The sequence below is a fragment of the Neofelis nebulosa genome, chromosome 14, assembly GCF_028018385.1.
Source record: "Neofelis nebulosa isolate mNeoNeb1 chromosome 14, mNeoNeb1.pri, whole genome shotgun sequence".
Taxonomy (NCBI): domain Eukaryota; kingdom Metazoa; phylum Chordata; class Mammalia; order Carnivora; family Felidae; genus Neofelis; species Neofelis nebulosa.
Window position 1 is genome coordinate 26048126 of NC_080795.1, and position 27055 is coordinate 26075180.

General features: G+C 41.2%; 1 protein-coding gene across 1 annotated transcript in view; it reads left to right on the top strand.

Annotated features, from left to right (window-relative positions):
- ZFHX4 (zinc finger homeobox 4) overlaps positions 1–27055 on the top strand; it is a 162654-nt gene that overhangs the window by 124151 nt on the left and 11448 nt on the right. Inside the window, 7 exon segments of the mRNA XM_058699894.1 lie at positions 4186–4254; positions 13085–13201; positions 19454–19587; positions 19864–20064; positions 20831–20948; positions 21494–23723; positions 23725–26933. Of these exon segments, the coding sequence (XP_058555877.1) occupies positions 4186–4254; positions 13085–13201; positions 19454–19587; positions 19864–20064; positions 20831–20948; positions 21494–23723; positions 23725–26933 (6078 nt within the window).

Consider the following 27055-nt stretch of genomic DNA (forward strand, 5'->3'; position numbering starts at 1 on the left):
AGTATATCATTGCAGTTAAGATAACTATCCCTGAAATAAAACTTCATGGGTTCAAATCATGACTCACCACTTGCTAGGGGTGTTCCAATGCATAGAAAGAGCATCAGTCAGTACCTGGCACAGAGCAAATACTCGGTGACATGTTGTTGTTGATGATAGTGATTGTGATTATCGATATACTATTCCACAGAAAATAGGGCCAATTACTCCCTCATTGTGTTAATAAAAATAGAGTAATTTGGTACCATTTTCAAATGTGTGATCATCACCAAATTGACAGAAGAGAGTAGAATACCGGATAAATTGTCAGTGGTATTATTTTTAAATAGTATTAAATAAGAAAGGTCAGGTGCTAGAGAACACAAATTAGTAATCTAATTAAATCACCAGCAAAGAGGCAGATTGTGTTAACAGCAGTCAAATTTGTTATTACAGAGCAATTATTAAAGTGAAATATTGAAAGTTGCTATGTATCATTACTAGGTTTTAAACATTTCATTTACACAGGCAGAGAAGTAAGTATAGATTAATCAGTTCATTTGTTAGGTTAAAAGCTCCTTTATTTAAATATTTATATCATTTGTATAAAGGGAGCAACATTGTTGAAAACATAAAAAATATTCTGTGGCATTCTGAACTGCATCCCTTTATAAAATTGTTTGCACAAGTCACTCTCACTAGAACAGTCTCCAAGTACCACATATCCTAATTTGTGAGATTAAATAACCGTTTCTGGTTTTGACATTGGTACATTTCCTTAAATCACTGTCAAATAAAATGATTTCAATGTGGCACCAAACTATTATTGAGTTATGTTATATATTCAAGGAATGTAATGTTTTATGAAAAATCAGGATTTTTACAAGACTAGGGAAAGTTACTTTCTTCTGCCACCCACCCACCTTGATTTCAGGACTTTGTTAAGACTAGGAAAACCTTTACAGGCTCCTTAATACTATAGTATTTCAACGGGACACATCCAGACTTCCACAACCTTTATATCAGCCTGAACCATATTCCATCCCGGGCACTGTCAGTTTCAAACTTGGGGACCTGGGACAAGTTAATTTTACCTCTTTAAGCTCCAGTCTCTTGATTCATGTAATAAGAATTAATAATTGCCTCATGACTTTATCATGAGGATTACATGACTGTTTTTATAGGGATAGGTCATCACAGTACAGCCAGAAATACATTTAAAAAAATTTTTTTTAACGTTTATTTATTTTTGAGACAGAGAGAGACAGAGCATGAACAGGGGAGGGGCAGAGAGAGAGGGAGACAGAATCGGAAGCAGACTCCAGTCTCTGAGCCTGCAGCCCAGAGCCTGACGCGGGGCTCGAACTCACGGACCGCGAGATCGTGACCTGAGTTGAAGTCAGACGCTTAACCGACTGAGCCACCCAGGCACCCCCAGAAATATATTTTTTAAGTTGTCATTTTTAAAGTTTTATTTTCGTGAATCTTAAATGAGTGGCAGTTATTTGGTCAAATTTACTTAGGTACTATTGATATCTATTTAAGTTGGTGTCTGATACATTGAAGTGTGTGTGTGTGTGTGTGTGTGTGTGTGTGTGTGTATGCACATGCACATAGTCATGTTTGGAATGGTAAGTATTCTTTGATTAATTATACTTTTTTTCTTAGAAAAGAGTGAAAGAAATGGTTTTACACATACACATACACCCATTAATACAGATAGGTTCTGACTTATGATGGTTCAATTTATCGTGTTTCGACTTTATGGTGGTCGAAAGTGATAAGTATTCGATAGAAACCATACTCTGAATTTTGAATTTCTATTTTTTCCCGGGCTAACCATATGTGGGAAGATTCTCTCTCATCGTGCTGGAAAATGGCAGTGAGCCCCAGCTCCCAATCAGCCAGGCAATCACATTGGAGGGTAAACAACCAATAAACTTGCAACCATTCTGTGACCACCCGACCATCCTGTATTTCACTGTCAGTACAGTATTCAATAAATTACAGGAGATATTCAACACTTCATTATAAAAAGAGGCTTTGTGTTAGATGATTTTGCCCAACTGCTGGCTACGGTAAGTGTTCCGAGCACTTTCAGGATGGGTTAGGCTAAACTATGATGTTCAGTAGGTTACCTGTATCAACAGCATTTCCGACTTGAGGTATTTTCAACTTATAATGCATTCAATGGGACTTAACCCCATCATAAGTGGAGGAAGATCTGTCTATGCAACAGGAATTAGTATCGGTGTTTGGTATAATCTAAAGGGCTGTGAATTTAGAGTCTTGAAGCTCTGGGAAGCTTTTATGAAATTCTCATCTTGAGGTTCATCTGCTTCCACATGTAGGGTGCAGATTTGTATTGTGAACAGACTTTGACATGCCTCGCTTTGTCCTTAGTTGAGAACCTACGAAGATGAAAGTTCTTGAGGAACTCACAATTTATAGGGGAATATGCATGAATCATCTAAAAAATTATCATAATACATCATAAGTGCTGAAACGTATTTATAAGCTAATTATTATGGGAGCACAGAGGAGGTAGCACTTGCTTTAGGTTTTGAGGGAAAAATAAGGTTCATAGGAGAAGAACCAAAAGACATTCACAAAATAAAAGGAACAGCATTGGTCAAAGCATAAAGATCCGAGAGGTTGCCAAGAGAAAGAAGGTGGGTTTCTTGAACAACATATTGGGTGGATATCGATACTGTGATCTGTTTGGAAATTATCTGGATTTCTAAGCAAGATCTAGGATAAATTCTTCCCTTCAAGACTAATTTAAGATATGGCTACAAAAAAAGAAAAACAAAAAAGCAAAAACAAACAAAAAAAAACAACCCATAATGTGTTTTGGTGTTATTGGGGCAAAGACACTGAGGGTTTATTATCATTCTCTTTAAATAGGTGACCACCAGAGGCTAGAGGTGGTGTACATAACAGGGAAAACAATCAGTAAATGCAATAATAATGCCTTGGTGTGCGCTTCTATTTCCAAGGGTAATTATTTGTTTAATTAAAGGCTTCAGAATCAACCAGAGATGCTAGGGCCCAGAAGTATTAAACATGAGTCTCTTTGGCAGTGCAAGAATTGTGTGGTGACCTTTCAACCTCTTAATATAATCCAGCCTTTTCTCACTTTGAAGACCATATCATGTGATGTCTTTATGTATATTATTTTTTCTTATAATTGTTGACTGTTTATACAATTATAGCTACATATCACAAAAGAATTGAGGCAGAGAAAGGTTGAGTTATATGCCTAATTGATACCCTTACCTAGAAATTCATGGAGCCAGGACTGGAATTTAGGCAATTCTGTATTCTGGAAAAAGAGTTCTCACAGTATTGTAAGAGGTTAGACTGACGAGACAAGGAATTCAAGGAAGGAAGACTGTTGTGCAGGCTACTGAACTTGTCAGGAAAGAGAAGATGACAGAGGAATAGAGAAACGCACATGACAAGAGACACTCCCGTAGCATCAACAGCATGGGAGGACTCAGTGTAGAGATAGAATGAGAGGTTGAGGGTGATTTCTGTGGTCCAGTCATTTTGTATGGATTTCTGCACAACAGGGAGCACAAAGGAAGAACAGAGATAGGTGAAAATACTGATTTGTGCTTGGGGTTGAGGTTGGCAAACCAGGGCCTTGTTGGTACTTCTGCTCTGGAGCTCAAATAAAAGATCGGAATGAAGATGTGGATTTGTTGATGACTTGAGCATAGTCTTCAGGTTTCCTCAGGTGATTGCGTTTTTGCTTTGGCCTCTCACATTAGCTATCATATATTGAAGTTTTGGGGGTTTTTTGGTTTTGTTTTTTTTCTTTTTCACTGTCTTGACAGAGAAGTTACAGTATGCTCATAATGTATGCAATGTGCCATTGTTATTATAACACATGATCCCACAATGGAGGTCTGGCCAAATATCCAAGAAGTAAAAATCAGGATGAACCTCCCCGCTTCCGTATTTTGTCTGTATTGCATTCGTTGTGTGCTGGGGCTCGAGAATTTGATCGAAGCTTACTGCTCTCTGGACTCATTTTGCTAACCACTGTTCACTGGAATGTAAGGTGTCCTGGAGTCTCACCTGAGCCCCACCTGGTGCTAATTTCTTTGAAAGCCACATTTGGAGTTCTTGGGATACTGGCTGTGACTGCAGAGCTGGACGTGGGATGCTCATTACTTTTCATTCTAATGTCGTCTGCAGAAACTGCCTCTTTGGGAGCCAGGACCTGTGAGGATGATCTTCCGGAGCAGCAGTTGAGAGCAACCTCAGGTAACTGGTCTACTCATTCTCGAAATCTCGTGGTCCTAACTGCATTCCACTTGTGACTCTCGTAATTTATGTATGAAATGTGTCTCTGGAAGTGCTCTAATTAGATCTGATCAGATCTCTTATACAAGTAAGTTAAAAAGCAAAATTAAATATGCCGGATATTTGGACACATATACAAAGTAACATTTTAAAGAACAAGTAACTTCTGCAGGATAATTTCTCACATCTACATTCATACACTATCAAATTTCACCTAAGTGGTCAGTTTTATACAAACTATAAGTCAAGAAACCAAATACTATTTTTCCCCAAATTAGTTAGTGGAGTTGTTTTTGGTAATTAACGAGTTGACTGGACTTTGTATAGTCATATCAGCACATTTATTAGTCCATTGCATTGAGTGTTAGTGTGTGTGTGTGTGTGTGTGTGTGTGTGTGTGTGTGTGTGTGTGTTAAAAAAAAAAATGGCAGCTACGCTTTCTTAGCTGCATTATATTCAGATACTTTAAGAGGAAATCCACCCATGGTGCCATGACGCACCTCATTGATTCCTGCTATATAAGTACGATCACAATTATCAGATTTATACAATTGGAATAATAATGTGCCATATATGATTATAAAATAATCATGTGCCAAAATGGTTATAAAAAGTCCTTTGCATTCATAATAGGGAACTGAAATACTTTTTTGCAGGTGAAAACGTTCCTTCAATATAAAGTCAGGACTTCTCTCTTTAAAAATTCTTTAAAGTTAGGGATGCCTGGGTGGTTCACTTGGTTAAACGTCCGACTTTGGCTCAGGTCATGATCTCATGGTCTGTGAGTTCGAGCCCCGCGTCAGGCTCTGTGCTGACAGCTCAGAGCCTGGAGCCTCTTTTGTATTCTGTGTCTCCCTCTCTCTCTGCGTCTCCCCTGCTCATGCTCTGTCTCTCTCTCTCTCAAAAATAAATAAACATTAATTTTTTTAAAATTCTTTAACATTAAGTTTACCTTCACCTATTCATTCTCATGAATGCTTTTTCATTTTTTGTGTTATTTTCCCCTAGAAAACCAGAGTGCATATTTAAAATAAAATAGCATACAACAGTTTGCCTCCCTCACCTCAAGCCAATCAAAGGATTTCATTAATAATCAGTTTGGAAGCAATAGGCCAAAAATCAAGACTATGACAAAAATATCAAGCTAAAAGGAAGACATTCTCTGTCAATAAATTTATTTGTTGCTTTGTAAACAAGGGCACCGAAATCTACACCTTCACCTCGGTCTCTGAGAAGCTTTATACTGAGATACTCTCAGGATTTCTGGATATTTCCATGGAGATGTTCTACAGGAAAGTCTGATACAACAAATTCCAAGTGGAATTTCTCTTTTTGGCGAAACTGTTTCTTCTCCCCCATGTTAACTGATGCCATCCTGCCATAGACATAGTTATCGCAAAGAAGAAAACTAGGAATCATCGATTTTACTCAGAATATTAGTGCCAGCGACTGTTGGGCATCGGTCATGAATAAGACAGATGAATTCTCTCAGTTTTTAGACGATATTTCTATACAAATAAATAAGTTATTTTCAGATTTCAGTAAATGTAATGAAGTGAAAGAGGTAATGTGCTACAGCAGAGGTTCTCAAAGCATGCTCAAACAAACTCAAAGCATCAGCACAAACTGGGAATTGTAAGAATTCAAGTTCTTGGTCCCCCATCCTAGATTTACAGAATCAGAAACACTGAGGATGCGGCCTGGCAATCTGTAGGTAACAAGCTGTCCAGGTGATGTGATTCTCACTAAAGTCTCAGAATCACACCTTTATGATAGATGATGCACCCCTTTAGAAGCAGTGGTCAGAGGGGCACCTGTGTGGCTCAGTCGGTTAATGCTTCTGACTCTTGATTTTGGCTCAGGTCATGATCTCAAGGTTAGTGGGACTGAGCCCTACCTTGGGCTCTGCGCTGACAGCATGGAGCCTGCTTGGTATTCTCTCTCCTTCCTCTCTCTCTGCCCCTGCCCTGGTGCACCCTTTCTCTCTCTCTCAAACTGAATAAACTTAAAAAAAAAAAAAGTAGTGGTCAGAGAAGTTCTCTGAGGAAATGACAGGTGAACTGAGTCCTAAATAATGAGAAGGAGCCAGAGTCTGGGGAAATGCCTTTTGGGTAGAGGTGGGAAGAAGTTGGTCATGTTCCAGGAAGAGAAAGACAGCTAATGTGGAGAGGTTAATGAATGAGTAGGGGAGTGGCATAAGGTGCATTCATAAAGGTAGCCAAAAGCCTGGTCACTTCAGCCATAGTAAGAAGTTGGTGCATTATTCTAAGTGATATAGGAAGTGTGGCAGGGTTCAAGTAGGAGAATAGCTTGCTTTTATTAAGATGTGCAGCATAAGTTATAGAAAAGCAGGAGCAAGTCTTATCTCATTATTAAACCATTTCAAAATCCAGGTAAGAGATGAGGGTACTGACAATGCAAATCTAGAGAAATAGACAGATTTAGTGTGTACTAAGTGTTTTGGAATTTGAGATAACAGAACTTGCTAATAGATTGTATGCCGATGAGAGAAAGAGAAGAGTCAAGGAAGACTCTTGCTTCGGTCGACGGTGGTGGCACCATTAACTAAGATGGAGAGATTGGGGTGAAACAGAGTGAGTTGTGTTGAGGGGGGGCCAAAAGTTAAAATTAGGCACATGAAGTTGGTATATCTTCTAGACATCCAAATGGAGATATACATTTAAAGTAAGGGATCTGGATGCTATCATCTAGGAAGATTATTACTTTTCCTCAAATTAAACTCTCTTTGTAGATAGAGAAGATAATAGGGCTTCAGGCCAGCGCTGGAGACACGTCAATGTTTAGATTTTTTTTTTACATTTATTTATCTGAGAAAGAGTTAGGAGGAGGGGCAGAGAGAGAGAGAGAGAGAGAGAGAGAGAATCACTAACAGGCTCCATTCTGACAGGACAAAGCCCGACCACAGGGCTCGATCTCACAAACCATTAGATCCTGACTCAAGCCAAAGTCAAAAATCAGATGCTTAACCAACTGAGCCATCCAGGCACCCCTCTAATATTTAGATTTTAAGTGGAGGAGGCCTCAGCAAAGGGGAATAAGAGGGAACTTTCAGAGAGGTAGAACAAAGTCACAACAGTCTGATGCAATGAAATTCAAGAGGGGGGCTTTTTTTCAAGGGCAAGGGCATAGTAACTTCTGCTGAGCCAGGTTAAGTAATATGCAGATGGAAAAGTGGTCACCGCATTTCACAGCATGGAAGTCCTTGGTGGCTCTGCGAAGACCAGTCGATTTGAAGCCTGACTGGAGAGTTGAATAATAAATGTGATTTAGTAGAGAAAGAGAAAATGCAAACAAACAAACAAGGCCAAAATCAAACAAGTACCTTCTTAAAGTTTTATTGAAGGGAAATAGAAGAATGGAATAGAATCTGGACTCCTCCTTTTCTTCTCATAATTTTGCTTCCTAAATTCAATTTAGTGTTCCAACTACTAAGTACTGCCTGCCTTCTGTATTCCAGGCACTGTTGGGACGCCTGGGTGGCTCAGTCGGTTAAGCGTCTGACTTCGTCTCAGGTCATGATCTCACAGTTCATGGGTTCGAGTCCCGTGTCGGGCTTTGTGCTGATAGCTCAGAGCCTGGAGCCTGCTTCTGATTCTGTGTCTCCCTGTCTCGCTGCCCTTCCCCCATTTACAGTCTGCTTCTCTCTCTCAAAAATAAGTAAACATTAAAAAAAAATTATATTCCAGGCACTGTTCTAGGTGCTTCTGGCACAAAAATAAACAATATAATTACTGTTTTCAGTAAAGATGTACCTATTAGGGGAACTAGGCTATACACAGATAATTTTCACATCTTAGGGACAGGTTTTTTTACATCAATGCATAAGAAAATAAAAGCAAAAAATAAATTTTAAAAAATTCAAAAATGTATCTAGAACCATTAATCTTTGTTCAACATTCAGGGAAGAGTTTTTGGAGAAAGAAGTAATTAATAACACTAGTAATAACATGGGTAGCATTTTTAGCACTTACTTTGTGTTAGGCTCTGCACTGACTGATTTTTATTCATTATCTTAGAACAAACCTATGAAGCAGGGGTTATTAACCTCATTTTTATGGATGATGAAACTGATATTTCCCATGCTGTGCTTGAAGGAAAAGTGGCGGTTATACAGTGGAAATAAATTGTTCTAGATAAGACAAGAAAATATAATGGCATATCTTACAGGGGAGGAGGAGGGCATTAATAATGGTTACATGTTTCTAGAACAGTGGGTTCACGAAATATGGCCATTGGACCAGTAGTACAGCATCACCTGGGAACTTAGAGATGTCGAGTCTTTGTTTTAACAAGTCTTCCATGTGATTCTGGTGCCCTAACGTTTGAGAAGACTGTTTTCGAAATTAAGTGCTGGGCAGGAAGGAAAGAAAGATGAGAGTGGGGTGGTAGATAGGGACCTGGTATCTTGAAGATATTCTTACCATGTATGGAAGATTGAGCTTTTAGATTTTAGATACTCTAAGATTTTAAGTGGGGAAGTCGGGTTTAAATAGATCAAACTGAGGATAGATTTGGTTGGAGTAGGACTGGGCAGAGAGACAATGGGGGAGTTCAGGAAAGAATTCTTATAAGCTAGGTATCTAGAGTAGATGCTCAATAGCTAAAATTAAAACTAATATATAAAGTGTTTAAGTTACTCTCCTCTGCTTCCTCTTTACATGATTCCTCCTTGGGCTTAAAAAGTATGCAGTGTTTTCCTCAGACAACTCAGAGGGTTCCCAAACCTAATTGTATAAAAAAACAATGGGAACCAAACACAATTGGCTGGTGCTTAGATCAGGGGGCTACTACCGAAATAGATTTGCTTAGAAATTGTATAATTTTATAGAATAAATTAATAGTGATTTTCCAGTCATTTTTTATTATTCAAATGGAAGTATTCTAAGCTAGTTATTCAAAAACTTTTCTTTCTTTGAAATATAGTTTATGTGTATGTGTAGAGTAACTTATAAGATCATTATGTTAGGTATGATAAAAATGCTAGGGGAAGTTATTGTAACACATTTGAAAAATATAAGACTACAGTAGTATTTTCTCTTCTTCCTAGTATTTTGAAACATTTAAAAACAAAAAATGTACTATCACTTATTTGAAAACTGGGAATGGAGCACCTGGGGACCCAACTCTTGATTTCGGCTGAGGTCATGATCTTATGGTTTGTGAGACGGAGCCCCTTGTCGGGCTCTGCACTGACAGCACAGAGCCTGCTTGGGATTCTGTTTCTTCCTCTCTGCCCCTCCCCCACTCACACACACACCAGTGTGTGCTCGCTCGCTCTCTCTCTCTCTCTCTCTCAAAGTAAATAAGTTTAAAAAGGAAAGGAAAGGAAAAGAGAGGAGAGAAGAGAAGAGAAGAGAAGAGAAGAGAAGAGAAGAGAACAAAAGAAAAGAAAAGAAAAGAAAAGAAAAGAAAAGAAAAGAAAAAAAGAAAAGAAAATTGGAAAGTTCTACAGGACCCAAATGCATTTTAAACTTAAGTACATTCATGTCATAAAGTTTAACATATGAATAAATACTGTATTTTTATATTCCGTAAGGCAAAACACTAATTAAAAATACATGTTCTGTAAATACAACAGTGTTATGAAATGTTATAATACTTTCATTATTGTTATTTGTAATCTGTTAGTGAAGAAACCTATTGAAAATGAAAACTGCTTTAACATCTTCATTTTGGAATTTTATATAACTTAGTGTCTTTATTTTGGAATTTTATGGATTGGAATTTTATGGAATTTTCCTTCGTTTTAAGGCATTCCTTTAATACATTAGTATTACATATGAATACATTAATATAATATACATATTTTGTGTCCTATAAAGCATTTTATATTTTATGGCATTTTACTGTTGAGGTAAATGTGGTACTTGAAAAGTACAAAGTAGACACTCCTTCCCTTAACCCCAGATCCAGCCTACAGTTTTCCTAGAGAAAGCTGTTTCTCCTCATTAATATTCTTGACTCTAAAGTCTATTTATAGAATGAATGTCAAATTTATTTCAAAAGCTCTCTTTACGAATGAAAGTGAGGCTCTTTTTTTTCTGGCTTGTATGAAACTTTATGGTGTATATAAGTCACCCTTTGATTATTTTTTGTGTGATTAGAAATTTGCAAAGTTCTATGGCTCCAAAGAGCCTACCTGTAATAAACAGCTTGCGCCTTCCAAACCACAAAACAGGTCTGAATTGCTTGCGCATTAGAGCTAATTGCCTGCCTACTTCAAAGGAAGAACCAGAAAAGAGAGAGGGGAAAAAAGTCACAGAAGCAGAGGCAGTGCGGGCAAATCCGCCTCTAGAGGTTATGAGTTGTGGCCTGGAAGAGTCAGGCCAAGTTATGGCCTCAGAACTGCTGTTTGCGATTAAGTTGATGGGGAGAGTCTACCCCACAATCTTTCCCTGCTGCTGACACAGAGTCTTTGTTCACATTCAGATTTCTCAAACTGTTGCCAGGGTCAGGCTGAGGTCAGACACCACAGTGATGTATAGAAGAGCATGTCTGGGAATTTCTCTCACACTTAAAACACATCCTGGAAAATGAAGAAGACCCTGCGAAAACCGTCCGATGAGACCCAGATTATACTGTAGTTTTGTCTTTTAGTGCCTTCATAAGTTTTGTTTTCTTCTCCTGACATGCTATGTTTTATTAATGTGAGTTGCGATAGCCCTTACAATTTTATGTCCCCTCAAGATAAGGACACTCAGTAGCACTCTGACACTTCATTTTCCAGCCCTGGGGGAAAGGTCCAGTAAATCTACTCAAAGAAGTGTTGCATCCCTTCCCCAGGACGAGTTGAAAAGTAATTGCCATGGGCTGTCGTAGGTGGAGGGCCTGACACTGGATGTCATGTCACATGTGTGCACTTGGCAGGAAAACAGCCCCATCCAGTCATGACCTCAGCCTTCCAGCCCCCCAAACCAAACTGGCCACGGTCCCCACCCAGGCTGGCCCCTGCTGGGCTGAGGGAGCCTGTGTTTGATCAGTAATTATCGCTGATGGGGGGGTGAAAGCAGGCTAGGGCCTTAAGAAGTGTTGATTCTCCCCTCTTAGAGGAAATATTTCACAGGTATTTGCCTGAAAGGGAAGCTTCCCCCATAGTCCTCAGATGACTGACCCCCTCCCCCACGGACCTCAGCTCTGCTTTTGTGCAGTGGCAGAGTGCAACTATGGAATAAATGGATTTGTGTGGTGCCTTTGAGGACTCACAGTTGAAACAAATTCTTGTTTCAAATTTATTAAATGCCCTTGTTTTCCCCTCGGCTTTTTGGAGTTTCCCCATTGAGCCCAGAAGTGCCCCCTTCTGTTGTTTCCTGCTCGCACAGTTGTAGAGCAGGGCCGGCCGGTGAGGCACTAAATAGCATTTTTTTTTTTTTGTGCTCAGCTGCTACATATGACAGTGGATATTTCATTCTGCTGTCAGAACGTTATTAATAAAACATGGGGTGTGGAGAGGGCCACGATTTCCCCTTTCAATCACTATAGCATTTGCAATGAAAATTTTATGCAGTGTGTAATTTTCAGTTAATGCTTGACACTTAAAATGTCCGCAGCAGCGTTTTGTATGGTTATTGAAGGGTTAATTGTATCATGTTCTCTGCATAAAAGCTCTGCTTATCAAAAGCAAATAGAAGAGTGTATGCAAATGTGTGTCGATGACCTTTTGCCTTTCCAGGGTTAATTTATATGGTCATTAAAGATTTTATGAAATTGAGCAGCCTGGTGCTTCAAATCCCACTTTACCTTCTTCTCCTAATTTATGTAATTCCTACCTGAACAGGGGAATATGATTTTTATTTTTTGTGCTGCAATGAAAACAGCATGCCATGCTGTGGGGAGTTGCGAGTCTGGTTATCTGGCATTACTCAGATTGCTAAAAATTCATTAAAATGTGACATCAGCACAGTGAGAGACAAATGATCGCAGGATGAAAGAGAACAGTGGGCCTTTCACGGATTAGTGCTACACAGACCCAGCATAGAGGCTAACTGCATAAACAGATTAATCCACCAGCAGCAGCATAGCTAAGATTTACAGAATAATTAAATAGGGTTGAGTTACTATGAGGATTTCCATGTAATCTAGCTGGTGTGAACCCGTGAATGAGGTGTGGGGTGACGTGGTTGTCATAGAAGAAGTATACCTTCTTATGTCCTGTACTCTGTATAGCTCCCCCTATAGAAACACACACACGCACACACACACGCGCGCGCACACACACACACACACACACACACACACCAATGTAACTGAAGTTTTGAGATCCTACTCTGACAAATTCCAAAAAATTCCCCTGGGGCCTGGGGACTGAAGACAGGGGTAGCACCTGTCTTACATTTAACCCATCATGATCACATTATTTCACCAAGAATTTTTCCCAAGAATTGGATTTGTCCTGTCATCGGTCCAAGTCCACAGAAACAGTAGGCCTATGTAGTTTGTAGTTTACAAGTTTCTACTGTTAAGAGGACACGATTGCTGTGCACCTCTTGTTAAATCTTTTCTAGCTTGGACCGTACTTAAAATGCTTTCTCTTATTCTAATTTAGCACAGGCGCATTTCCTCAATGGGTGTGAAAGAAGTTCCCTTAGATGAAAATTTGCATTGGTTCAGTCAGCAGGTTCTAACAGAGACTTTGGAATAAATTTATCTTCTTTTCGGAGTAAATGTCTGCAGACGATTCACAAAGAGCACTGCTTTTCCATGGCCACGTTGATTTTAGTGTGCACGTTTCTGGGGTTTTCAATCCTACTGACTGGTCTGTTTTTCTCGACAGAAGAACAGAGTGAGGAGGCTGAAGGAGCCGGCAAGCCTGCCTCAGTGGCAGAGGATGACGAGAGAGACACGTGTGAGAGAGACAACAGTGAAGGCAAAAACTCTAATAAAGATTCTGGTAAGATGCTAGCATCCCTCACCTTTCTCCACCCACCCCCCACCCCAACCCCGCTGACCCTCCCCCCCTCCCCCACCATTCCCTGCAATCAGCCCTTCCTTCACCCCCCACCAAAGCTTATTAAAAGCTTTTATTCATTTTAAACTGTCTGAACATTCCCACTACTATTCATTGCATGTGCATTTTGCATGTGATTTCTATCAGTAGCCTCCCATTGACCTATTTTTAATCATAACCATCTGACAGAATAGATGTGGATAAGTTGAAGAATATTACAGGACGACCAGCAAGATTATTTTTTAATCAAATCAGTTTGTGTGCTTGTAATTTTTTAAGCGCCTTTCATTAATCTTAGCTATACTTGTGATTCCTCTGATGGCATATTAATTTTTCATAAGCACAGGATTAGATATCACTTGAATTTTTTTCATTCAGTCACATGCACCCCCCCAAACCACGTAACCCTAAAAATAAATGTTATTTTTCCTTGCTTTTTTACAACCTACACTCAGGAATTTGCTCTTTTTAAGGGCATCTATTTGAGGCATTTCAAACAAAATCCAGTGGAAAAGTTTACAGATGATTCAGCCTAAGAAAGAGGAAATATCATTGAAAAGGGATTAGGTGCTGGGTAATTTTGATCTTCTAGAATAGACAAATCCCAGTAATGAAAGCTACTGTCTTTGAAAACAAACCTTCGTGTCATGACATTTACTTGTGCACAAACAAACCCTAGGCCAGCATCTGGTGTGGATACCTAAGGCTTTTTCTGTGTTTGATTTGGCAAATATATGACTTCATCCATGCTTTGTATGTATGAGATGGAAATCTATGGTCGCAATGAATATTACATTGGCTACTTTTGCTGCACGCTATACCTAGTTTTATTATGTTGGACTCATTGAAGCAGAAGAAGTGCTGAAACGGGTTCAAGCCTATTAGTTTCAGGTACTCATCTATCTTTTCCTTGAATTCCAGTGACAGCTGCATATATAAAGAAGCTTGTTTTCACTATGAAGACATTGGGTTGTGCAAAAGATACCATTTTTACGTGCAAGTTTGTTTAAATCTGAATTATCCCATATTTGTCATTCGGTCTTTGCATATCTAAGTTTTGCATTCCCTTCAAAAATTATTTGAAGGGCCTCTCTGCTTCTTACCCCACGTCGTTCAATGCTGAATTTCTCTCCAGTGGGAGTCCAGTGGGAAAGCACCACTTAAATTTGCGTCTAGGATGCAGTGGCTAACATATGATCCTAATTTGATTTAAACAAAGAGGATCTGAGGTTGGTATTGAGCCTAAAGCAATGTAAAAAAGGTGCCATAGCTGTATATTAGTAAGCTGGCTCCTGAGGTTACTGACAAGGGGTTTGAAATACCTCGTGATCGGTTAAGGTCAAGGGTAGTGCCATCCAAACCTCATTTGAAAATAATTGGAAATAGCAAGGTAGTCCAAGGATGGACCTCATCAAGGCTAACTGCTTGACTACTTCAGGGACGGCAGGCCTCTGTCCGTGCTCACTGGAGTCCTTCTCACAGTCATCCCCAAAGACATTGCAAAGCATATCCCTCCCATTCTTTAAAAGAATGTGTGAAATACACAGATAGCATATTAGTGTTTGTTAAATGCTCATGTAATACTGGCACACGACATTATGCTTGGTTGTAAATATCTCATGCCTTCCAAAGGAGGGATTCTGGGAATCTCTTGAAAACACATCCAAGCTCACCATCAAGGGAGGAGTCTTATTTGGAATATACCACAGATGCAGGGGCTGTATCTCCACCAGCAGTTCACTGCTCTGTATAAATAATGGACTCAATCACTCCCTAATGGCCTGATGAGTCATTGTCTTCTTGAGCGCCTAACTGTACCATCTAGACAGGGCTTCAGCTTCTGGGAGAATACAGAACGTTGCATAATGTTAGTTGTTTAAAACTATTTTTTGTTCCCGCAGAAATTCCTCCCCAGGTGTGTCTGTAGAGATGAACGTGGAATTTAAGCACCAACTATTAGCAATTACTACCATGCAAATATTTAGCCGCAAAACCTCCTAGACGTCAAGACGGTTCTTGTAACTGACAACTAACGTGAACTTTCAACAAAGTTTTCCACTTTTTAAGTTGAATCTGATTAAGTGAAAACGTTATTACATGGGTTTTTCCTTATAATATTTCTAATGATTGAATAACCACTTACGTCTCTATTGGCTTGTTTCTTTATGCCGGTGATAATTGTCAAAAAATACCAGCAAACTTATACATTAATGACTATCTTAAAATGTTAGATGGGAAAACAGTGTGGCCCCACTTTAACACAGAAATTTTTAGACAGGAAGGAATCACCACATGTTAGGAAGACCATGTTTGTGTAAGCTGTTGTGCTGTGTTGCTGACATTAATCTCTAGGACTGGAGCTTTCAAGATGAGACTTGGCAATATGCAAGTTATATTTGTTGAATATTCATTCATAATAGAAAAGCCTCATAATGCCTCATTTATATTGTCATTTAAATCTAGTGCCACTTTAGATTAATTATAATCCAAATTATAGCTCTGTGCAGTACAAGAATTAATATAGAGTTTATCCAGATTAATACATTTGCATTGAAAATGTAATATGTCTCTGCCATGGCTAAGGGGACCACTTTTTAATAAGGGAGTAAACATGAGGAAGGATGGAAATTAACCTTCATTATTGCAATTAAAATTATCCTTTCATTCCGAGCTCATTAGAAAGAATACTGTACCAGTAATTATAATTTAGAATTATTTGTAGTTGAATAACATCCTTTGTTATATTCAAGTTTTATAACAGTCAAACTTTATCAAATACATTGATTGATAGATAATTATTCAGTTTTTTGTTTTATTGGTTTTTTTCCAGATTTGTTTTTGAGTACATATATGCTATTGGATTTTCCTCACTTATTATGAGTATAAACCACTTTACAACCTTCTGTATTTTAGGGATTGAAAATTATTAAGTAGGCAGCATCTGAATCAAAATGAATTATGTCATTTTTATATTAGCCATCTCATGCAAGCTAAATAATCCCATAACTGACAGATAATCATTGGCTCATCTATTTGGCAGTACTTATTTGTAATTAGATTTCATTTTTTAGTTTAAAATGCATTAAAATGGCATTGTTTTTTGAGAATATTGGGATGTCCTTAATAACAGAAAAATGAATTGTGATCTCATTTCAAAATTTTGTCTCGGGTAACAAACAGCGTTTAGTTCAAGTAAAGTTGCGGACATAAACTATGAGTAATCACAAAACTTAATCAAAACCCTCCAAAATTGGCAGGCCCTTGTTTAATATATTTCTAGGATAAGACAATTCAGAAAAAGATCCCAGAGTTGATGCCCTACAATTTATCACGGAGGCCATAATACCTGAGATAGCACCCCTTTGAGTAGAAAAGGCACGTGTGCATAAAATGTAACTTCCATCATCTTTGCAAATAATCTTGATGACCTCCCTTATCCTCAAGAGTCTGTTCTTGTTATGTTATTACATCTCAGTTTTCTCTTCTTCTTCTTATCAATGGCATCTATTTCCGGGGTGCTTGGCTGTAAATGGGGGGAGGCAGCCTTTATTTATAACTTCTTTTTAATTTAAAATAAGATGGTCTTTAGGAAGCTCCTAACTTACATTAAGATCATGGTTTAATTAACTAAGTTAATTAGCCAAAAAATATTGAAGCTGACACATATATTGGGTGGAATACTATAGCCAACAGTGACAGCAATGGCTATGAAGTAATGGCCCTAAAATTTAACTCTTTGCTTCCTTGCTACAACACGGTATGTTACTAAATTAAAAAACAGTAGAATATACTGTTGATGAATATTAACAGTATAATATATTGTTGATGAATATTAATAAGGTAAAAATAAGAACATGGATTATTTATACCAAATATTTTCACCAACCTATAGCAAATGTAGTAAATTGTAAAATTTACTTAGTAAAATGTTTCAAACCATGAAAGCAATATTTTTGATCCTTTATAGTACTAACATTAGAATATATAAGCTTATGAAAACAAGGCCATAGCTATAAATTTAATAGATTTAGAAGTTTATGGGAGGTTTATTCTATAGCTGATGTTCCGTAGGGCCCGCAAGCAACCAGAGTCATGGAGATTATCTTTTAACTGGCGTGTGACAGTTTTTGGTAGCATAGGGAATTGGACCAACTTATTATTTGGTCATGTCTAATTCTACCACGTACACAAAAGAATGATAAGGGAATATGACATAGTCTTACTCTTCTTAAGGGAATGTATTCTTACTCATTAATAAGGAACTCTTTAAGAAAACTCTTTCAGTTCCACAGGAGAAAGCAACTGGTAGACATTTGCTGATTTAAATGCAATCATTTTATAGAACTTGATCTGACACCATAGGGAGTAAGTTTTATTTGCAAGATACTGTATAGCATAGTGTCTTCCTAATGTTATTTTTCACACTTTTAAAACAATAGCAAAAAGGCTGTTTTGAGAAGGAAAAACATATTTTTTGATGCCAGAATTAATTCTGAGATAAACATTCCTGTTTTTGACCTAACTTTTGGATATCAAGTACTTGGGTATTGTTTAATCAATGGAATGAAATTCTTCAGTCAGTCTCAAATTTAAGTTCATTCAAATACAAATATGATAAATCATTTTTTTCAAATATTTACAAAGAATCTAAATTTCTCCAAGGCACATGTATATACAGGACAAATGAACTAATTCAAATAAAATCTAATGTTTGTAAATCCAGAAATCAATAGCCGTGTAATTTGTTGAAACATAGTGCTAATTCTGTACCTACCACAAACCTTGAGGGAATAAAATTATTGTCGTTGTGTCATTTAACTTCTATTTTTTTTTTTTAATTTTGGTCTCTTCAGAGTCACCTTACTTTTAAATTTCTTTCTGAATGTGAAATTCCTAAAATTTATATGGTAAAAAACACGCATCTCTATTCAGGTTAGAAAAAGAACATATTTTTTGGTTCGTTTTTACTTTGTTTCCATAACATCCTTGACCTTATTTTTAAATTAAAACTGGGTTATTTTGCAATAAGGTGCAATTTGTTCATTTATATGAACCGTATGTGGATTGAAAAAAAATCAAGATAAATCTTCATTTACAGCATACAATCAGATTACGCCTAGACTCTATATTTACGCGGGGTCTGATAGCAATCAATGGTTTAGCTTCATTGCATTTCAAGATGTATTTGCACCCAGTTGTCCAGTGATAGTGTCCTCACCCTGGAAATAATTTAGTTGCAAATTGACTGGAAGATGGTGAAAATTGAAAGTTAAAATTAGAAATACTCATAATAAACAGCAGAAAAAAGGTCAGATGATGCCGCGCTATGATGAGATTGGAATGGATGGTAAATGAGGTTTTGTGTTTGTCGTGAGATGTATGTGACATGCCTACCCAATGTCGCTGTAATATCCAGCCTCACAGAGGAGATTATCGGGAAAATTGATGCTGGAAAGAATTTTCTGTTAGATTGGGAAATTAGAATTGCACTCTTTTCTTTGATGTGTGTGAAGCCCCTGCACATTACATTGTTCATCTAGGCAAAATTCTAAACCATCTTTAACACCAAATATTCAGATTAACCTCATAAAACAATTGTCTTCTTGATATCCGGGCCATAATGTTATGTTTACGGCCAACTGCTGAAACATCTGAAGTAAAACGTAAATCGCAAAAAGCAGCGACAGATATGTAATTTTTAAATCCTGTACACACCACGTAATAATATTAGCTTAGTTTCTGAATTATAACTAGTCAGTTCTTCTCAGTATTTTGAAATGTTTTCAGTGTCCAAGGATTTTAGAAGAAAGATAAGTAATTAAATGTTAGTCAAAGGAACTATTTTCCAAGTTAGCATTTGTGAATGGGAGTAGATTAGCTTTAATGTGATAAAGGCATCCTGAGACACCAGAGAGCATGTGTTCTGGATGAATCTTTCAAGGTCACCTAGGGTTATCTAAACATGAGACAGAAGTACATTTTAAAATATATTTATAAAGTCCACTTAGTAGATAAAAAGAAGTGTGCTTTTTGCCTTTTGAGATTACCATCATTTAAAAGTGTTTGTTCAGTCATTTTAAGGATTCAGTGGATTTAGAGTCAGAGCTATTTGAAAAACATGTCATTTTTCAGAATTTGATATTGTTAGTCTTTTAAAATTGAGGTGTTCTATTCTTTTTTTTTTTTGGGAATCAGGAATAATCACACCAGAAAAGGAGCTAAAAGTCAGTGTGGGAGGGGGGACCCAGCCACTCCTGCTGGCGAAAGAAGAGGATGTTGCGACAAAAAGATCAAAACCTGCAGAGGACAACAAATTCTGTCACGAGCAGGTAGATACGTTTCTTCCCTTTGCTGTGTAAACCTGTTTGTTATTATTATTATCGTGGTTCCTGTTGTTGTTGACTGTTATTATTATTATCATTGTTACTGTTGTTGTTGTTGTTGTTGCTCCTGAGGGTTATAGAGCCCCACACGATTTCATGCTGTTGAAGTGTATGTAGATACTGTGATCAGCAGCATAACGAACTCTTGGTGTTACTTCTAATGTTCTGAAGTCATCCGAGGGCGTCAACTAACAGCGGCCATGTTTATTCCATATTCTCCAGTTCTTTCAGTGTCCTTATTGCAACTACAATAGTAGGGACCAAAGTCGTATCCAGATGCATGTCCTGTCACAGCACTCGGTGCAGCCGGTCATCTGCTGTCCGCTCTGTCAGGACGTCCTCAGCAACAAAATGCACCTCCAGCTGCATCTGACGCATTTGCACAGTGTGTCTCCGGATTGTGTGGAGAAGCTGCTTATGACAGTAAGGATACCGCATGTTGATGCACGTGTGACATGTTCTCTGCAAGAGTCTCAGTGCAAAATCTGTAATTGTTGGTTGAGGAATTTATTTTTTCTGCCCACTTAAAGCTCTCTTACAGACTGTGTTATGGAAATCACAACCAAGGCCCATTTGTTCTCTCTTTTGCTTCTGGAGGGGAAAAAAAAAATGATATAAGGCATAGCTTATTCAGGAGAAAAATTTTAAAATTTTCTAAAAGTGTTTATTTTTGAGAGAGAAAGACTGAGAGCGAGCAAGGGAAGGGGAGAAAAAGAGGGAGACACAGAATGCGAAGCAGGCTCCAGGCTCTGAGCTGTCAGCACGGAGCCCGATGTGGGGCTCCAACTCACAGACCGTGAGATCATGACCTGAGCCGAAGCTGGACGCTTAACCGACTGAGCCACCCTGGTGCCCCTTCGGTAGTGTATTTCACCGTCTTACTTTTTATCGGTTATGTTAACTAAATGACTCATGTGGGCGTGCGGAGTTTCAAAATCTCTTGGTTATCATTTTAAAACAACAGACCTACAAAAACCTTCAAATCGTAGTTTCAAAAATAAAAGAAGAATACAGCATCGCAACACCATTGATGTAAAATTCAAAGGGATAGCCTTGGCCTGTAAGATCCACAAAATGTCCCCGCTTTCGTTTGGAAAAATGTTAAGTGGGTTATGCTCCTGCCAAAGGCAGATGTGATGGAGTCTGATTTCTGGGCTACATTTGACATGAACACCTGTGGTTCTCACAGGTGCCTGTGCCTGATGTGATGATGCCGAACAGTTTGCTACTGCCAGCAGCTGCCTCTGAGAAGTCGGAGCGGGACACATCTGCAGCCATCACAGCCGAGGCATCTGGGAAATATTCAGGTACGCCAGCCTGGGAGCAAGATCTAGGGGAAAGCACGCTCAGGGGCACGCATTTGTGGGGACGATCCAGGATTGTTACTACCAAAGGTTTTTGTTTGTTTGTTTGTTTGTTTGTTTTTAAGCATAGAGGGGAAAAAACTGTGGTGTTTCCAAGAGTAACATTTTCCAAGGCATATTTTGGATCTATCTGTTCATCTGTTACTGCCCTCGGGGAACTTAAGTGTCGATGACCAAGAATAGTCTGTGTGTCCTAATTCCTGAACACTGAGGTTATGGCCCTTGATATCATGCTGATTGCAGCATACTGTAATTACCTTTGACTTGCCTTTTTTCCTCTCCTGAAATTCCCTGAGGTCGGGGGTGATTTCTTGTTCATGCCCGGCACCAAGCACAGTGCTTGGCACATAGTAGTTGCTCAGTAAATATTTCTTCAAAGAATCAACTAAGCGGAAATCTTTAGAGGTTCCCACCTAACGATATTTACCGGCATTTAAGCAGTAGGCTTTCTTCCGGTAAGCGACCTATTTGTGCTTTCTTCTACACAGGCGAGAGTCCAGTGGATGACAAAAGTGCGGCAGGTCTTGACGATTCAAAGGCTAGCGTGGAAATAAAGAGTGAGGAGCAGAAACCAACTAAAGAACCCATGGAAGTGTCAGAATGGAATAAAAATAGCAGTAAGGATGTGAAAGTCCCTGACGCTCTCCAAGACCAGCTGAGTGAGCAGCAAAAAAGGCAACCACTCTCGGTGTCGGACCGCCACGTTTATAAGTATCGCTGTAACCACTGCAGTCTGGCTTTCAAGACTATGCAGAAGCTTCAGATACATTCCCAGTATCACGCGATTCGGGCTGCGACGATGTGCAATCTCTGCCAGCGTAGTTTCCGTACATTCCAGGCTTTAAAAAAACACTTGGAAGCAGGCCACCCCGAGCTGAGTGAAGCTGAACTTCAGCAGCTGTATGCCTCCTTGCCCGTGAATGGTGAACTTTGGGCGGAGAGCGAACCTATGGCACAGGACGACCATGCCCTGGAGCAGGAAATGGAGAGAGAGTATGAGGTGGACCACGAAGGGAAGGCAAGTCCTGTAGGAAGCGACAGTAGCTCTATTCCTGATGACATGGGCTCCGAACCAAAGCGGACCTTACCTTTTAGAAAAGGGCCAAATTTCACGATGGAAAAATTCCTGGATCCATCCCGCCCGTATAAATGTACAGTGTGTAAAGAGTCGTTCACCCAAAAGAACATTCTCTTGGTCCATTATAATTCAGTTTCTCATCTGCATAAGTTGAAGAAGGTTTTGCAGGAAGCTTCCAGTCCTGTTCCGCAAGAAACCAACAGCAGCACAGATAACAAACCCTATAAGTGCAGCATCTGCAACGTTGCGTACAGCCAAAGCTCGACACTGGAAATCCATATGAGGTCCGTGCTCCACCAGACGAAGGCGAGGGCTGCCAAGCTGGAGCCGAGCGGCCACGTGGCTGGTGGGCACGGCATGGCGGCCAACAGTAGTCCCGGCCAAGGGATGCTAGATTCCCTGAGTTTAGCGGCCGTAAGCAGCAAAGATGCCCACTTAGATGCCAAAGAATTAAATAAAAAACAAACTCCGGAATTAATCTCTGCCCAGCCTACCCATCACCCGCTGCAGTCACCAGCACAAATCCAGATGCAGTTACAGCACGAGTTACAACAGCAGGCCGCGTTCTTTCCGCCTCAGTTTCTCAACCCTGCCTTTTTGCCTCATTTCCCTATGACCCCAGAAGCTCTGTTGCAGTTTCAGCAGCCTCAGTTTCTCTTCCCATTCTACATCCCTGGGACGGAGTTCAGCTTGGGGCCAGATCTGGGCTTGCCCGGCTCGGCCACGTTCGGCATGCCCGGCATGACGGGAATGGCTGGATCCTTGCTGGAAGACTTGAAGCAGCAGATTCAAACCCAGCACCACGTTGGCCAAACTCAACTGCAAATACTACAGCAACAAGCACAACAGTACCAGGCCAGCCAGCCCCAGCTGCAGCCCCAGAAGCAGCAGCAGCAGCAGCAGCAGCAGCAGCAGCAGCAACAGCAGCAGCAGCAGCAACAGCAGCAACAGCAGCAACAGCAGGCAGCAAGCAAATTATTGAAACAAGAGCAGCCGAGCGGAGCCAGTTCAGACTGCCCTGTCCTGAAGGACGGGCCGTCTTACAAGGAGGCAGAAGAGATTGCTGAAAAGCAAGAAAAGCCAAAGCAAGAATATTCCAGCGAAGGCGAAGGACTCAAAGAAGGCAAAGACCTCAAGAAGCAAAAGTCCTCGGAACCCTGCATCCCACCGCCCCGAATAGCTTCGGGGGCCAGAGGAAATGCAGCCAAGGCTTTATTGGAAAACTTTGGTTTTGAACTGGTCATCCAGTACAACGAAAACAGGCAGAAGGTACAGAAGAAGGGCAAAAGTGGTGAAGGGGAAAACACCGACAAACTGGAATGCGGGACGTGTGGCAAGTTGTTTTCCAATGTTCTTATTTTGAAGAGTCACCAAGAACATGTCCACGGGCAATTTTTTCCATACGGAGCACTAGAAAAATTTGCTCGTCAGTACAGGGAGGCCTATGACAAGCTGTATCCAATTTCGCCATCTTCACCAGAAACGCCACCTCCTCCCCCTCCCCCGCCTCCTCTGCCTCCAGCTCCTCCGCAGCCTTCTTCCTTGGGTCCCGTGAAACTCCCAAGCACGGTTTCCACTCCTCTGCAAGCACCACCACCCACTCCCCCTCCGCCCCCACCCCCGCCCCCTCCCCCGCCCCCTCCCCCCGCCCCCTCCCCCTTCGGCTCCCCCCCAGGTCCAGCTGCCTGTTTCTCTGGACCTTCCACTCTTTCCTTCCATTATGATGCAGCCCGTGCAGCACCCGGCACTCCCTCCCCAGCTCGCCCTGCAGCTGCCCCAGATGGACACTCTGTCTGCCGATCTCACTCAGCTTTGCCAACAGCAGCTCGGAATAGATCCCAACTTCTTAAGGCATTCTCAGTTCAAACGCCCGCGGACAAGAATTACCGACGACCAGCTAAAAATCCTGAGGGCTTACTTTGACATCAACAATTCCCCGAGTGAAGAGCAGATCCAAGAAATGGCGGAGAAATCGGGCCTCTCTCAAAAAGTTATCAAGCACTGGTTTCGAAATACGCTTTTTAAGGAGCGGCAGCGAAACAAGGATTCACCCTACAACTTCAGTAACCCTCCCATAACTGTTTTGGAAGATATCCGAATTGATCCACAGCCCTCCTCTTTAGAACATTACAAATCGGATGCGTCGTTCAGCAAAAGGTCTTCTAGAACGAGATTTACCGACTACCAGCTTAGGGTTCTCCAAGACTTCTTCGACACAAACGCTTACCCAAAGGATGATGAAATAGAACAACTCTCCACTGTGCTCAATCTCCCCACCCGGGTGATTGTCGTGTGGTTCCAGAATGCTCGTCAGAAAGCACGCAAGAGTTACGAGAACCAAGCAGAAACGAAAGACAACGAGAAGAGGGAACTCACTAACGAACGGTATATTCGAACAAGCAGCATGCAGTACCAGTGTAAAAAGTGCAATGTGGTTTTCCCCCGGATCTTTGACTTGATTACGCATCAGAAGAAGCAGTGTTACAAGGATGAAGATGATGATGCCCAAGATGAGAGCCAAACCGAAGACTCCATGGATGCCACCGACCAAGTGGTGTATAAGCACTGCACAGCGTCTGGTCAGACGGACGCGGCCAAAAACCCTGCTGCCCCTGCAGCGAGCTCTGGCTCCGGGACGAGCACCCCCTTGATCCCGTCACCCAAACCGGACCTTGAGAAGACCTCTCCGAAACCCGAATATCCCACAGAAAAGCCAAAGCAGAGTGACCCCTCTCCCCCTTCTCAAGGCAGCAAGCCACCCCTGCCATCAGCATCAACCTCCTCAGACCCACCCCAGGCCTCGGCAGCTCCGCCACAGCCCCAGCCACCGAAACAACCCCCACTCGTCGGAAGACCTCCGTCGGCCTCGCAAACCCCGGTCCCTTCCAGCCCACTGCAGATTTCCATGACTTCTCTCCAGAACAGTCTACCTCCACAGTTACTACAATACCAATGTGATCAGTGTACGGTTGCCTTCCCCACTCTGGAACTCTGGCAGGAGCACCAGCACATGCACTTCCTTGCTGCTCAAAACCAATTCCTCCACTCGCCCTTCTTGGAAAGGCCCATGGATATGCCCTACATGATATTCGACCCCAACAACCCGCTGATGACCGGACAGCTGCTGAGTGGTTCTCTGGCACAGATGCCACCTCAGACCGGCTCCTCCCACGCCACAGCGCCCGCGACGGTCGCTGCTTCCCTGAAAAGGAAACTGGATGACAAAGAGGACAATGCTTGCAGTGAAAAGGAGGGAGGGAACAGCGGTGAGGACCAACACCGCGATAAGCGCCTGAGAACCACAATCACCCCGGAACAACTGGAAATACTCTATGAGAAGTACTTGCTGGATTCCAACCCTACCAGGAAAATGCTTGATCATATTGCACGTGAAGTGGGGCTGAAGAAACGGGTCGTGCAAGTCTGGTTCCAGAACACCCGAGCTCGAGAAAGGAAAGGCCAGTTCCGGGCAGTGGGCCCAGCACAGTCCCACAAACGGTGCCCTTTCTGTCGAGCCCTGTTCAAGGCAAAGTCAGCCTTAGAAAGCCACATCCGCTCTCGGCACTGGAATGAAGGAAAGCAGGCGGGTTACAGCTTGCCACCAAGCCCTTTGATATCAGCAGAAGATGGGGGAGAGAGCCCTCAGAAATACATTTATTTTGATTATCCGTCTCTGCCGCTAACTAAAATGGATCTATCAAGTGAGAACGAATTGGCTTCCACAGTGTCCACGCCTGTGAGCAAAACCGCAGAGCTGTCGCCGAAGAATCTTCTAAGCCCTTCCTCTTTTAAAGCAGAATGTTCTGAGGATGTAGAGAATTTAAATGCCCCTCCTGCTGAGGCAGGGTATGATCAAAATAAAACTGATTTTGATGAGACTTCATCGATTAATACAGCGATCAGTGACGCCACCACCGGCGACGAGGGCACCGCTGAGATGGAAAGCACCACGGGAAGTTCCGGAGATGTGAAGCCAGCTTTATCTCCTAAAGAGCCCAAAACTCTGGACGCTTTGCCAAAACCCGCGACCACACCCACCACGGAGGTCTGCGATGAAAAATTTCTCTTCTCTCTCACCAGTCCCTCCATCCATTTCAACGATAAGGACGGCGACCACGACCAAAGCTTTTATATCACAGATGACCCCGATGACAATGCCGACCGCAGCGAAACATCCAGCATAGCAGACCCGAGTTCACCGAATCCCTTTGGATCCAGCAATCCTTTTAAATCCAAAAGCAACGATCGACCAGGTCACAAGCGTTTCAGAACCCAAATGAGCAATCTTCAACTCAAGGTTCTCAAGGCTTGCTTCAGTGACTACCGAACTCCCACCATGCAAGAATGTGAGATGTTAGGCAATGAGATTGGCCTGCCCAAACGCGTGGTCCAGGTGTGGTTCCAAAATGCAAGGGCAAAGGAAAAGAAGTTTAAAATTAACATAGGGAAGCCTTTCATGATTAATCAAAGTGGAACAGAAGGCACCAAACCAGAATGTACCCTCTGCGGGGTGAAGTACTCTGCCCGCTTGTCCATCAGAGATCATATTTTCTCCAAACAGCACATTTCAAAAGTGAGGGAGACCGTGGGGAGCCAGCTCGATCGGGAGAAAGATTACTTGGCTCCGACCACCGTTCGACAGCTGATGGCACAGCAAGAACTTGATCGTATCAAGAAAGCTTCAGATGTGCTGGGCTTAGCAGTGCAGCAGCCAGGCATGATGGACGGCGGCTCCCTCCATGGCATCAGTCTGCCGGCGGCCTACCCAGGACTCCCCGGCCTCCCTCCGGTTCTGCTCCCCGGAATGAATGGTCCATCCTCCTTGCCTGGATTTCCACAAAATTCAAACAGTAAGTCCTTTTCCGGAGAGTCAGATTAATTAATAAATTAATATTAGGCAGCCGGTCACAGGTGACCAAGAACGGGGTACATATGGGTCTCTTTTCATTTCAGGAAGTGAAATCTTTACATT